Source organism: Globicephala melas, chromosome 18, assembly GCF_963455315.2.
Source record: "Globicephala melas chromosome 18, mGloMel1.2, whole genome shotgun sequence".
NCBI classification, from domain to species: domain Eukaryota; kingdom Metazoa; phylum Chordata; class Mammalia; order Artiodactyla; family Delphinidae; genus Globicephala; species Globicephala melas.
Genome location: NC_083331.1, coordinates 75,626,995 through 75,640,509, shown reverse-complemented (window position 1 = coordinate 75,640,509; position 13,515 = coordinate 75,626,995). Strand labels below are relative to the sequence as shown.

At 40.1% G+C, this 13,515-nt stretch overlaps 1 protein-coding gene across 4 annotated transcripts in view; it reads right to left on the bottom strand.

The window, feature by feature from the left end:
- Positions 1-13,515, bottom strand: part of MYO16 (myosin XVI) — a 530,197-nt gene that overhangs the window by 21,327 nt on the left and 495,355 nt on the right. For all 4 annotated transcript variants that reach the window (XM_030856764.2, XM_060288080.1, XM_060288082.1 and 1 more), the window contains one exon: positions 11,268-11,426. In XM_030856764.2, the coding sequence (XP_030712624.1) occupies positions 11,268-11,426 (159 nt within the window). The remainder of the gene's footprint in view (positions 1-11,267; positions 11,427-13,515) is intronic.

Here is a 13,515-nt window from a genome sequence, read left to right as displayed (position 1 = left end):
ATTCACTCTGGGTGAGGGATTAGAGGAAGAGTGACGGTGGAGATGCCAAAGGCTGTGGACCTTCCAGGATGGGGAGGATTTTGAAAGGTGAGCGAGGTTGAGGAAGGTCAGCCTGGCCAAGGGAACGGAAGCGCTGAAGCATCGTAACATGGAACACGAGATGTCACCACGTCCTGGGGGTGGCCTGTAAGATGGCCGAAGTAGGGGGCCTGGAGGGTGTAGTCCAGAAATTAAAGGCGTCACCTAACACTTCACAGAATCTGGCGATATCTGAAGGCAGTGGGTAGCACTGTAGACTTCTGAGAAGGGCTGTGGCACCAGGGTACCGAAGTGGTGGGTGCAAAGGCATCTCTTACCTGTCGACTAAAGAAGGGTCAGGACAGACAGAGTCAGTGTCGGGGGTGGGGATGGAAGGCTGGGTGGTGACAGAGAGAGAGTGACAGAGAAGAAAGGGGCACTGGAGAAATTCTGGGAATGTCATTTCCTCTTGGTGATGCAGGAGGTGAGGGGGCTCCAGGGGAAGATGACTCTGGGGCAGCACTGACCCTGAAGGTCATAGCAGGGAGGTGAGAAAGCCCCGTTATGGCGAATACGCATGGGAGTGTGAACCCGGAGGCGCAAAGGAATAGCTGGAAGCACTGAAGGTGCAAAGGAGATTAGAAAAGGCAGGGTTTCTTTTTTTGGCCAACAAAACCTTTTATTTTGTTGCCATATTAGAAGCAGTACTTTTTAAAGGCAAATGATCTAAAAATGGCACCAAAGACACACGCCATGAAGGAAAAGAAAATGTATCAATCCTTCTATTCGAACCTTAAAAATAAATATACTTTAAAAATATCAAAAAAGTAAATTGCAAATTAAAAAAGAACAACATAGAACATTTAAATACACCAAATAAAAGGCTCTATTATTCTTAAAACATCCTACAAGTCAAAATAAAGGACCTACTTTCATATTTTAAAATATGGGCAAAGGCTCTGTACAGCAAATGAGAGACTTTAAGTGACCACTAACTAATAAACAAGTTTATTTTCATTAAGTATTCCAAGAAGTGCACATAAAACTACAATAATTAACCCATCTTATCTATCAAGACAACAAATATCTCAAGACTTCATTACAGAAATTTCGTACATATAAAAGCAAAGGGAATATGGAGTGAAACTCCATGGACCCATCACCAAGCTTCAGGATTTTCAGTATTTCAGTCTTGTTTCATCTACTTCTCATTATCTTTTTTAAAAATTACAGAAATTATATTATTTCACCTGTAAATTCTTGAACTCGTGTCCCTCATGTAGCTAAGGGACATTGTTACACAGAGGCATCAGAAGAACCCCAGAGCCTTGGGGTAGAGAATCCCACTGTGCTTTCCCACGGGGTTGAAGACCCCTGATTGGTGCTGGCAGCACATTCAAGGTTCATCTGAAGCCCCTTATTTGTTGACTTCCATCGGAAGTGGGGCGTCCATCACAGAACCATTTCTCACACATACTTATAAACCTGCTCTAGTTTTCTCAGGGCACAGCCCTCTCCCAGACCAGACTCTGGGGCAATAATTCCCAGCAAACACTGTTCTACGCCCCTCCTTCCACGTACTCTTTCTGCGGCAGCAACAGTGTGCTTCCCTTCCCTTGAACTCTACCCACATACCCCGACTTCCATTCATGCCAGAGGCTCCGAATCATAATGTCTGAACACCAGTGTAGACCATCAAAATGACCTGCGTGTTTGACTATACACACGTGGGTACTTGGGTCTATGTGTAAACGAGTTATAAGGCATTGATTCTAGTATTATAGCCTGTGTGGTCTTGGAGGAATTAATTCACTGCCTTACACCTCATCTATGTCATGTACATAATTCTAGTTTTTATTGGATAAATCCTCAGGGATCTTCTAGCTCTAAAATATCTAAGCCTTTTATGATATCTGTGTATAGGTAATATTTATTATTTATTTAGCTAATTTATTTAGCTAATATTTATTTAGCTAATTTTAGCTAGCATCATCGTACTGATACTAAATCCTCATAACAATCCCACAGGGCAGGTCCTTTGATTGTCCCCATTTTTAAGCTGAGAAAACTGAGAATTGGAGAGGTTAAGTCATTTTCTCAGGGTCATGGAGTTAGCGTGCATCAGCCCTGGGTCCGAGCCCAGGCAGAGAGGAGCCGCGCGACACCGTTAGGAAATGGCAGAGTCAGCAGTTCCATCCGCCATTTTCAACCCGACTTCTCAACTACAGCGGAGGACACTGAATTAAATGAAGTCCAAATTAGAAATTATTCAATATGACTTCAAAGTATCTTTAATGAAACGGAGGAGTGGAGCAGGGCTTTCTGAATGCCTGAGGAGCTTGCTTTCTTGACAAACCTACGTTCTGCTGCTCAAAATAGATAATTGCACCAGATTCTAGATTGTCAAGTGAAGACTTCCTTCCCCTGGCGGGTTGGCTCTGAACCAGAAAGCAGTACGAATTCCAGAGAATCTATACAGTTCCTATAAAAAAGACGAGGTTGTAAAACCTATATTTGAATACATTTCATGGATTCTAACCAAGGGCTCCTTCGCTAGGGGTCTGGATCTTTCTTGAGCATGAGTGGAAAAAGCCATTCTACAAAGTTCCCAGAGTCGATGTGGTTTGGTTCAATAGCACTAGGTTCAATGTGGCCTTGGAGTCTATAAGAATGCAGAGCTTCCGGTCTGGTAAATGGCCTCACCCAGTACTTTATCACCATAGATTATCCTTACAATGCACTGAGGACAAACACAGCACAAATAAAGAAAGACAATCTTCAGAGAACGGTAAATGGAAAATCAAATGTAATAACTGTATTCTTTAATTGTCTTTTTTTTTTTTTGCGGTAAGCGGGCCTCTCACTGCTGTGGCCTCTCCCCCCGCGGAGCACAGGCTCCGGACGCGCAGGCTCAGCGGCCATGGCCCACGGGCCCAGCCGCTCCGCGGCATGCGGGACCCTCCCAGACCTGGGCACGAACCCGCGCCCCCTGCATCGGCAGGCGGACCCCCAACCACTGCGCCACCAGAGAAGCCCCTTTAATTGTCATTTTTTCTGAGGCCCAGCCATAAAATGTGTAGTCATCACGCAGCAAGAAAGAAAATCATACTGAACATAAAAATGGCCTGGATAGAATCTGTCATATCCTTACTTCCCCACTAAACATCTTTAGATTCACAATATTTTGTTTGCTATAACTACAACGTTCTAGCAATAAAAACTGTTCTCTATGATAAATAATGATAAATAACCACAAGTCCAGGGAATAATTAAATATACAAAAAAAGATCTAAGTCTGTGTTCGCATCAGTAAAAGGATGGCAATTAAAGTAAGTGATAGCTATAATTACCCACACATAACTATATTTCAGCAAATGAACAAACAGATAATTATTTCTGGGAAGCAGAGGTAGCACGCAGATACTGGCATTCCAGAGAAATCGTTTCCTTGAAAATAACACTACTTCTGATTCAATGAAAACTTCAAGTTATTTTAAACATTTATTCCCATCTCGTGCCTTTATTTAGTAAGCATATTGACTATACGCTGTGAATTGGGAACCAGTACGACTAACCGATTTGAGTTATAATGACCATGTATATATCATGTGCTGTACATATATAACATCTGATCAGTTTTTATCATACCGACCAGGAGAGGCTTTCTGACTCTGGTCCCAGCATAGGACTTACTGGTTCTTATGAAATAGGCAACATGATTCCAATCAGTAAATGCTGTTACTGAGTGCCTGCCTGAATACCCAGAGCATTGTGCCGGTATTTTAATAGTCATGGGAAGGTTTCAGGAGCCCAGAAGCTCATGGTGTCCACACAGGTAAATCAAAATAAACATGTCGTGTTGCTTTGAAAGACTGAAATCTCAATTGAAATAATTTTCCTTTTGTGCGCATAACTCGAGATTTTCAAGTGATCTTCAATGAACAACAACGCAGAACTAGCTCTATTTTAAAATCTGGTCTCTATGAGCATTTAAGGGATAACGTGTAAATCTCTGTTTCAGGGTTTGAACATACGCTATCAGTTACATACTGAAGTTTTGAAGCCTGATATTCCTAAATATTGAATTTTATATGATTAATTTCAGGCAACATACTCCACAAAAATTTCCATTTGGTCTAGAGGGTTTTTTGGTTTGTTCTGTTGGTTTTGGGGTTTATTTTGATTTTTAGAGTAAGACTCAGAGTTTTTTGTGTTAAGTTTTCTAGGACCATTTACCAAGCCATAGCTTTTGGCTTTTGACTCAAAACACAGACAAATTAAATATTTTGGTAAAGGGGAGTGCCTATTTTCTCTTTCCTTGTGGTAGAATAAGATCACCCAAGGTGAGCTAGGGAGGATGGCGGGGAGTAAAAATTTAATAAAAATGAAAGGATATATGGTTACCTTTTTAAATGTTTTTGCATTCAGTTTTGATCATCCAATACATTTTAAATTCCCTTATTGTTTAGCAGCTATCATTAAATACTCCAAAATTGAAAATAAAAAATGAATTAATTACCTTCTTACTAGATACATGCAACCTTTGTGAAATATTCTCTTATCACATACTTGTTGACTTACTGCTATCACTCAAATTCCATTGTTATTATTTTAAGAATATTGAATTTCAGTATAAGGGTATACAATGTTTTTGTTATCCTTTTTGTAAAGGGTTATCATCAGAGATTTCAGAAAGCAATGGTTTTAAAAGAAAGATTATATCTCCATATTTCCATCTAAACACACACACACATAAATCTGAACGTGACACATTAACATGGAAAGTTTTACAAAATGTCTATTTTAATCAAGTTGGAGTAATCCATCATAAACACTCAGTTTTATTTTAAGGATAGAAAATCAGGAGGTAATTCTAACATCCAACAAATAGGGCTGGGTTATTTTAAATCATGTTCGTCCTATCTGATGAGATGCTATGCATCCTGTACAATTAACGGCCAACTGTAAGCAATGCAGATCTGCGTTTGTTGACCTAGAGATAGACCACGTGAGATTTCTAAGGGAAAAAAGCAGATTGTTAAAACCACATGTACAGTATAACTCAAGCTTTATAAAAACAAAACCAAACATCTTATATAAACACACACATATACTTGTATGAAAAAAACCAGAGTTCTACACAGTGGAATATTAGACACGTTTTGGGTATTTCTGGGTAACACAAGGAATGGTAGGTTTTACTCGTTGTTTATTCTTTCCTGTATTTTCCAAATTGTCACATAAAACATGTACAGCTTTTATAGCCTGCATAAAATTAAAACGCCAGATGAATAGTAATATGTTGTTGAAGAAGAGAGGAGAAAACTTAGGAAAGACCCATGCTCTGGGAACCTGGGAACCGGTACGTCTGTCTGTTCTTGGTAACTGCAGCTCCTTTCCCTAGAAATCTTTACCGCAGGTATAAAAATCCTTCTGTATCCTCCCAGTGTCATTTCCTCCCATCGTACCAAAAAGCCTCTGTCTTACGAGCCAAATACTTCCAACCAATCGTTACATGGAATCCCTGCTTCATATGGGGGGAGGGGAAGCATTCAGAAACACTTTGGGGCTTTTTCTCTGTGTGTGTGTGATGAAAACAATCCTTTTCCTGCGTGCCAACAGAACACTCCCGCATTACCCTGGGGTCCTTGATGCTAAGCTTGAACAAGCCCTGTCCTAATCATCTATCCACCCCATGACTCCTTCCAAGTAAAGCGCGACTTGTGATGAGAATCGCCTGGCTAGATCTTCCCCAAGACCCATTCGCCCCCTCCTGCTGGGCAGGTCAGCAATGAACATTCTTGGGTCAGCAATGAACATCCTTGGGCGAGCAACGTGCTCAGATGAAAAACTACATCCCCCGACCTTACTTGGACCTGGAGGGAAGCCAGAGATAGGATGGTGAAGCCTGAATCTCTTGACGGCCATGGAGTACCACCATCCTGCCTACCTAACAGCCATTCTGAAATACCCTCCCTCCCTCTTTCTCTCCCATTTTTTTTTTTTTAAAGTGAGGAACTGTAACTACCACACAAGTCAAGAAAGAGAACATTGTCCGTTACCCAGAAGCTCCCAACATTCTCTCTCAAATGGGTATTGGCTCTTTCTCCTCCGAAGGAAATCCCTGCCCTAAGCTTCCTGGTGATCCTTTCACAAAGCTCCGCCTCCCGGTCAGCCAGTTCTGAAATTCTATAGGGTCTGTAGTAGGATCACGTGGCGGTTTTAATGTGCATTTCTCTAATTACGAATAAAGTTGGACATCATTAAAAATGTTGACATGCCTTTTCATTTGTCCTTTCTGTTTTTCTGTTCAGTAGTTTTTGTTTGTTTTTAAGTAAACTCTGAATATGGCCCTTTGTTGGTTAAATGTGTTGAAAATATTTTATCCCATTACATACATATACATATATATATGTGTGTGTGTGTGTATATATATATATTTTTTTTTTTTTTCCTTTACGGTTAGCACTTTTTTGTATCCTGTTTAATTTGTTTAAGAAGTCCTTTCTTTTCCCATCTCTGAGGTTAAAAAATTATTATTCTATATTTTCTTCTATAAAGCTTATTTTACATTTGACGTTTAGATCTAAAATCTACCAGGGATTGTGTGTGTATAGTGTAAGGTAGGGGTCAAGTTTCATTTTTGTTCCTCACGTGGACAGCAATTGATTATTCTTCCTCCAATGCCAATTCTGTCATAAATTAAGTGGTTATTTATGCAAGCTGGGAGAGGTTTCTGCTTTAATTTTTTTTCTTCTCCTTCTTCATTCTTATTCTCTGGAAGAGTCTGTATAACAGTGGAATTATTTCATCCTTAGAATTTTGAGAGAACTTACCAGAAAAATCATTTGGGCCTAGAGTTTTCCTTGTAGGAAAGTATTCATTTACAAACGCAATAATTTAACATTTACATTACTATTTAGCTCTCCTATTTCTTTTCTCTATTTTGGGTTAGTTGTAATTTTTTTGGAGAAAAGTATTCATCTAAATTCACAAATTTATTTTGCCATAAAGCTGTTTATAATATAATCATTATCATTTTTTTAATTTCTGGAAGATCTGTGGTGGGTCCCCTTTTTCATCACAGAATTGGCTACTTGTGTCCACTTTATTTCTCTATCACCCTTGAAAGAGAATTCTCAATTTTATTAATGCTTCAAAGATTTTTTTTCAAAGAATTAACATTTGACTTTGTTGCTTATTTTATATTTCAGTAACTTAGGTTCTTGTCTTTCTTGAATCTATTGATTACTCAGCAATGTAATTTTTAACTTCCAAACAGAACTGTTGTTGTTTTTAATATGTGCATGCTATATCTTTTCCTTTTCTATCCCTTCACATTTAAATTTTCAGCATCCTCATGTATTACATGTTTTCAGAAACTTTAAAATATTGTATTAATTGATTTTTAATGTGAACTTACACTAAATAAGAGTCTTTTAAAGTTTAATGGAATTCAATTGAGTTTAAATTACTTTCATGTATGCTTTTTTGTCTACCATCTGAGACTTTTCAATTTGTCGTACCTTGAAGATATTCCTATTCTACCCCTTTTGCTATCTTCTAGGTTGATTGACTTTTTATTATTCTATTTTACTCTAATAGTTTGGAAATTATACACCTCTCTACTGTTCTTTCAGTGGTTACCTTTGAAATTATAACCTGTTAATGTGATTTATCAGTGTATAATAGTAAATATTATTTTTACCCCCTCCTACCTTTACTTAGTTTTTTATTGTTCATTTTTCCTTCTTTTACCTGAGCATGCTGGGTCTGCCCATGTTTAATTCTTTCAGTTTTTGCTTTGTTTTGTTTTGATAAGATATCCTTAACTCTCTTCATTCTTACAGAAGTATTTTACTGTTTGTAAAATTCTAGATTGGCAGTTACTTTATTTGAGCATGTTAAGTATGTTATTTCATTGTCTTTGGACTTCCACTGCTTCTTTAAAGGTAATTTGTCTTTTTTTTTCCTTTTTAACCTCTGGCTGCTTTTAAGATTCATGCTTGCTTACCAGTGTCTCACTATGATATGCCTAGGAGTATTGTTCTTTGTATTTATTCTACTCAGGCTTTTTTTTTTTTTTAAACAAAAGTGACATTTACAGAAAGAGAGATTCACCTTTATTCTATGCACCTGCCTATAAATTTATAGGAACACATTCATTCCTGTTTGTCAATACCACCACATGCCCCTCTGTGGTCTGCTGTGGTCTGAATGTTTGTGTCCCCCTAAAACTCATATGTTGAAGCCCTACCCCCCAGTGCAGTGGTGTTAGGAGGTGGAGCCCTTGGGAGGTGATTAGGTCATGTGGTGGAGGCTCCATGAATGGGATTAGTGCCCTTATAACAGGGACCCCGGAGAGCTAGCTCCTTCCTTCCACCATGTGAGGGCAAGCAGGAAGCTGGCAATCTGCAGCCTTCAAGAGGGCTGTCATCGGTGTCGGCACCCTGACCTTGGACTCCAGCCTCCAGAACTGTGGCCAACACATCACTGCCCTTTACAGGCCCCCTGGCCTGTGACATTTTGTTACACAGCCCAGCTCTGGCCACTGCACCCAGCCTCTGGCAACCACTCATCTCTTACTGTCCCTGTAGTTTGCCTTTTCCCAAATGTCATATAAATGCAATCATACTTAGAGTCTTTTGATTCTTTTTTCACTCAGTGCAATGCATTTGTGATGCATCCATTTTGTCACGTGTAATAATGGTTCCTCCTTTTTTATTGTGGAGTTGATCCATGCACTGGTCAGCCTGTGAAATGCTCCTGATGGGCCCACCCAGAGGCACTCACACCTCATGTAACCTCTTCCCACGATTTGACTGGACATATGGCCTGAATCCAACAAGCCGGATGAGGTTGGAGTGCTGGCTGTCCCTTCCAAGAGCAGCCGTGCAGTGGGCGTGGCTTCCATCCTGGGTGCTCTTCCTTGCTTTCCCATGGACCGCTTGCTCTGGGGGAAGCCAGTCGCCCTGTTGTGAGGTCTCCCTTGTGGAGATGCTCCTGTGAGTGATGTTGAAATCAGACCATCTTTCCAACCACCCTCAAGATGACTACAGTTTTGACCGATAGCTGATCGCTTCCTCGTGAGGGACCCTGAACCAAAGGCACTCAGCTCAGCTGCACCCAGATTCCTGACCCACAGAAACTACAAAACAACAGCCTCTAAGTTCTGGAGGGTAATTTTTACACAGCAATTAATAACGAATACAGTCCAGTCACCAACTGAAGGACAATTCATTTATTTCCAGTTTTAGGTGATTATGAATAAAGGTAGGATACACATTTGCATACAGGTGTTTATATGGACGCTGTTTTCATTTCTCTTCAGTAAACACCCAGGCTGCTGGGTCATATGGAAAGCGTATGTTTATGAGAAACTGCCAACTTAAACCTGTTTCTTAGTGCTTTCATCAGTGTTGGAGAATTCTCTCCCATTTCTCACCAGATCTTTTCTCTTGCCCACAGAGGAGAATTCTCTCCCATTTCTCACCACATCTTTTCTCTTGCCCACAGACTCTCTCTCCTTTCCCCAGAATTCCAAAAACAGTTCTCAGCATATCCTTCAGGTCTCTAAACTATGTTACTGGAATATAGGTTCTAAACCATTTTCTGGAATTTCCACTCTTCTGCTTCTTTGCGTTTCATTCTTGATATTTTCTGACTTGTCTTCCACTTCCCTAGGATTTTTTTTAATGGCTGTGTCTGATTGACTTTAACCTCATCCTCTATTGTACTTAGTTTTATGACTGCATTTTTCAATTTCAGAATTTCCATTTAACACATTTTCAAGGTTTCTGATTTCTGCTGAGATTCTCATTCTTTTATCTCCTTAGGCCTAGTAAACATACTTATTTTAAAGTATATGGTTTTGAACTCCAATCTTTTGAACCCCCATGGATAATACACTGCAATGGATTGCTATTTCTGCTTGTAATTTTCATCTGCTTTTGTGTCCTCATGTGCCTGGTTCTTTTTGATTATGTGTTGAACTTGGTATTTGAAAAATGGTTTGTAAGAACATTCTGAAGTCTAGAATACTGTAATTGTCCTTTGGGATAGATTATACTTTTTTTCTCCCAGGTACCTGTGGGCCCTGTCAATCTTGGAGGACCTCATTCCTGCCCCAGGGATTGAGAAGATTCATAGCTGAGCTGGGGTTCCTGGTTTTTCTTCTGACTCTCAGGATGGACCCTTCAAGGCTTCACCCCAGGGCCCTGGCAGGTGCTGGACTCAGCCTGTCCCCACAATCCTAAAAGGCACAGCCAAGCTTCTCAGCTACCTCCTGTGGACTCAGTGAATGCCCCCAACGTCCTTCAGAGAAAAGCCTAGAATATAGGCTTCTTTGCTTGGCCTTCATTGCATCCCATGCCCACCTTCTCAGTCTCTTCAAGAACAGATTGGTCTGAATTTTCCCTTCAGACAATACTAGAAGCCCTGGGCTTCTTCTAGTGTGGGAGGAATAAGCTACTTGTTTAAGCCACTATTAGACAGGGTTTGGATACACACAGTCAAGCCAATTTCTACAGGATACCTTCACTGATACACTCACATCGAACACCTAAAGCCAGTGTGGTGTTTACCATTCCTTCAGTATTATTTTCCTTCACACTTTTGAGGAATGAAAAGAAAAAGGGGAGGGGGGAGGGATAAATTAGGAGTTTGGGATTAAAATATACACACTGCTATATATAAAATAATAACCAACAGAGACCTATTGTATAGCACGGGAAACTATACTCAATTGCTTGTAATAATCTATAAGGGAAAAGAACACACACACACACATATATATATACATACACATATACACACACACATATATATCTGAATCACTTTGCTGTACACCTGAGACTAACCAACATTATAAATCAACTATATTGCAATAAAAAATTTTTAAAAAATAAATAAATTTTTAAAAGAAATGAAAAAGATATATTTTTCATTAAAAATACTGTTAGAGCATCCATCGCCTCCTTCTGCCCAGTATACGTCTCATTTTATACTGGTTTCCACAGACCAAATACTCCATAAAAATCTCTGAAAAGTCAACTAATACCGAATGCAATTTGAATTCTTTAACTTGAAAATAAGAAGTTGACAACACACCCTAGAGTGATATTTCATACTTTATACCCTTTTCCAGTTTTTAAGCCTACTTCATTTTTGTTTTAATTCCATTCTCCCTAGAAAGTTGATACAACTTAGAACGTATATCTACTTACTTCCGGGTGTAACGAAGTGCTTACCGTTTGCGACGGAATTTCCATTTTCGGCAGTGATCGCGCTGGAGAGTGAATTAGATAATTGAATCCCATGGTTATTCGCATTTCTATCTTGGGTCTCTGATGCAATTTCTGATGTACCAAGATCATCTCGGCTAGTAAGGTTCATGTTAGTTTCAAAACCTGAAACAAATTGTAAAAACAATTCTTCTTTTCTGATAAAGTGTACTGAGCAAGTTGAATCAAATAGTGGAAGGAAATAATAAAACTTATGAAAACAAACATTAATTATGTTTGAAACAGTAAATTAATAATCACCCTTAATCAAACGTATAGCTTACAAAATATTCACCAAATTTTGACATAATACTGTTAAACATAATGGGATGCATTCAGTGGCAATAATGAATTTCATAACTTGTTATTTTCAAACATTATTATGAAATCTATAAAGAATTTTTGATGTCATACGTCTAATTACTTGTCATTACAGAACTGCCTATCTTGGGAAGGTTATCTCCTAAAAGAAGCATAGCAAGTTATTCATGTTTCAGAAATTTTCTGAGTTTTTAAATGAAGTGGAGCTGAGGCAACCTTATAGCTTTGAAAAAAATGTAACAGATATATTTTCGCTACTGTTACAAAGTTTATTATCCACTTAGGAATACTAAACTTCAAAATCCTACTTCTGCATTCTCTACAGTAACAAAATTACCTAAATGTTTAACGCATGTGCTGTACTGAGTTCTCTGAGGTGAAGAACACAGACGCCACTGTCCAAATTAGGCTGAAGAGCTGAAAGCTGCTCCCACCCTCTGGGGAATTTCCGTTCACCATCAGGGATTTGCCATGTTGCTTCTGCCCCTTGTCTGCGGTGCTTAGTAGGTTCTGGGTATCTCTTAGTCAGACTGTTCTGAAGTTTTAGGCCAATACATGATTCAAAAAGGATCATAAATGTAATATGCCTTATTATATTTTACGGATGGAGGAACAGTTCACCCACCGTGATGGCAGAAGGAAGCAGGGGGCCAGCCCCCCCCCAGAGCTCATCTCCAAGGCTGGGCTTGACAGCATCCTAGCTCTCCCTCCTGGATGCTGTCTCCCCTTGCCCTTGAGACTTGCACTCAAATAGCACCCAGGCCCTCAGCATTTACCCAGATGCTCACACTGCCACGTTCTGATGCTTGGGTTGCGCATTCCCTATGCCTGGGACCCCTCTCCCCGCTCAGCCCTCTTCCCTCCCCACCATAGTAATCTTGTTCAGAGCATCTTCTGTGCAGCGCAGTGGCCGCTCCTTTACAAGTGAGCGGGTCTGGTGTGCCCAGACAGGAGGCCGTTCTGGGGCTTAGAGAAGGAAGAGTTGGACAGATAGAATGAGGGCAAAATGAGCAGGGCTTTGACAACCAGGTGGAAGAGGTTCTATTTCCACGACCCAGAGAGTAGCTCCAGACTCCTTGCATTTAAAAAACAAGTAAAAAGGCTTTGGCCAGGCCAAGGCGGGCATCGCAGCCAAGGAGAGGTCGGGGGAGCTTCACCATCTCAGCTCTTGATGGCCAGAGATTATTGAATGGGCTGGAACTGAAAGAGTATCTATTCAACTTGGTCAACTCTATTTTGCCTTTTTAAAAATCATCTTCTGAAAATTAGTAAAACAGGTTTGGTGTTAAAGCTATCTCAAGACACAGACATTCACCTGCTTTTATTTCTCTTTAAGCTTTTTTTTTTCACTCTTTAATTCAGTTGTTTATTGAATGCTTCCTCTGGCCAGACTCTCTCCACTAGCTGGAGGTCCAGAAATGAGCAGACAGGTAGCTTGGAGCGTCGCCCGCGGGACCGTGATTGACAACAAACAAGCAGAGGAACGAGCAAGAAGATGAAGGAACTTGGTGGGCTCCCAGCTGGGTGGCAGTGGGTCAGGGAACCTTCTCCAGGGGGTCTTGTTTAGGCTCAGAGCGTGAAGCAGGGCGGAGCACCTAGGTAACAGGGACGTCCTCTTAGGTCTGGCGGTACAGGACCCAGTACTCTGAGACACTGTGTGAACTCCTGGTACGAGTATGTGATGCTAGCTTCCCCCAGAATGGATTTCTATCTCATAAACAACTGCTATATGTAAACTATAGTCGAACCCTCCATTTTTGCTATGAAAGTTAAAAAAAAAAATCTTCATATGTCCAATCAGCAGGTTCACTTGTAGCCAAAAAATGTTTGAAAATGTTTGAAAACTTAGGCTGTGATCCTTACGTTATCTACTAATATTTTCTCTATGTTTTTA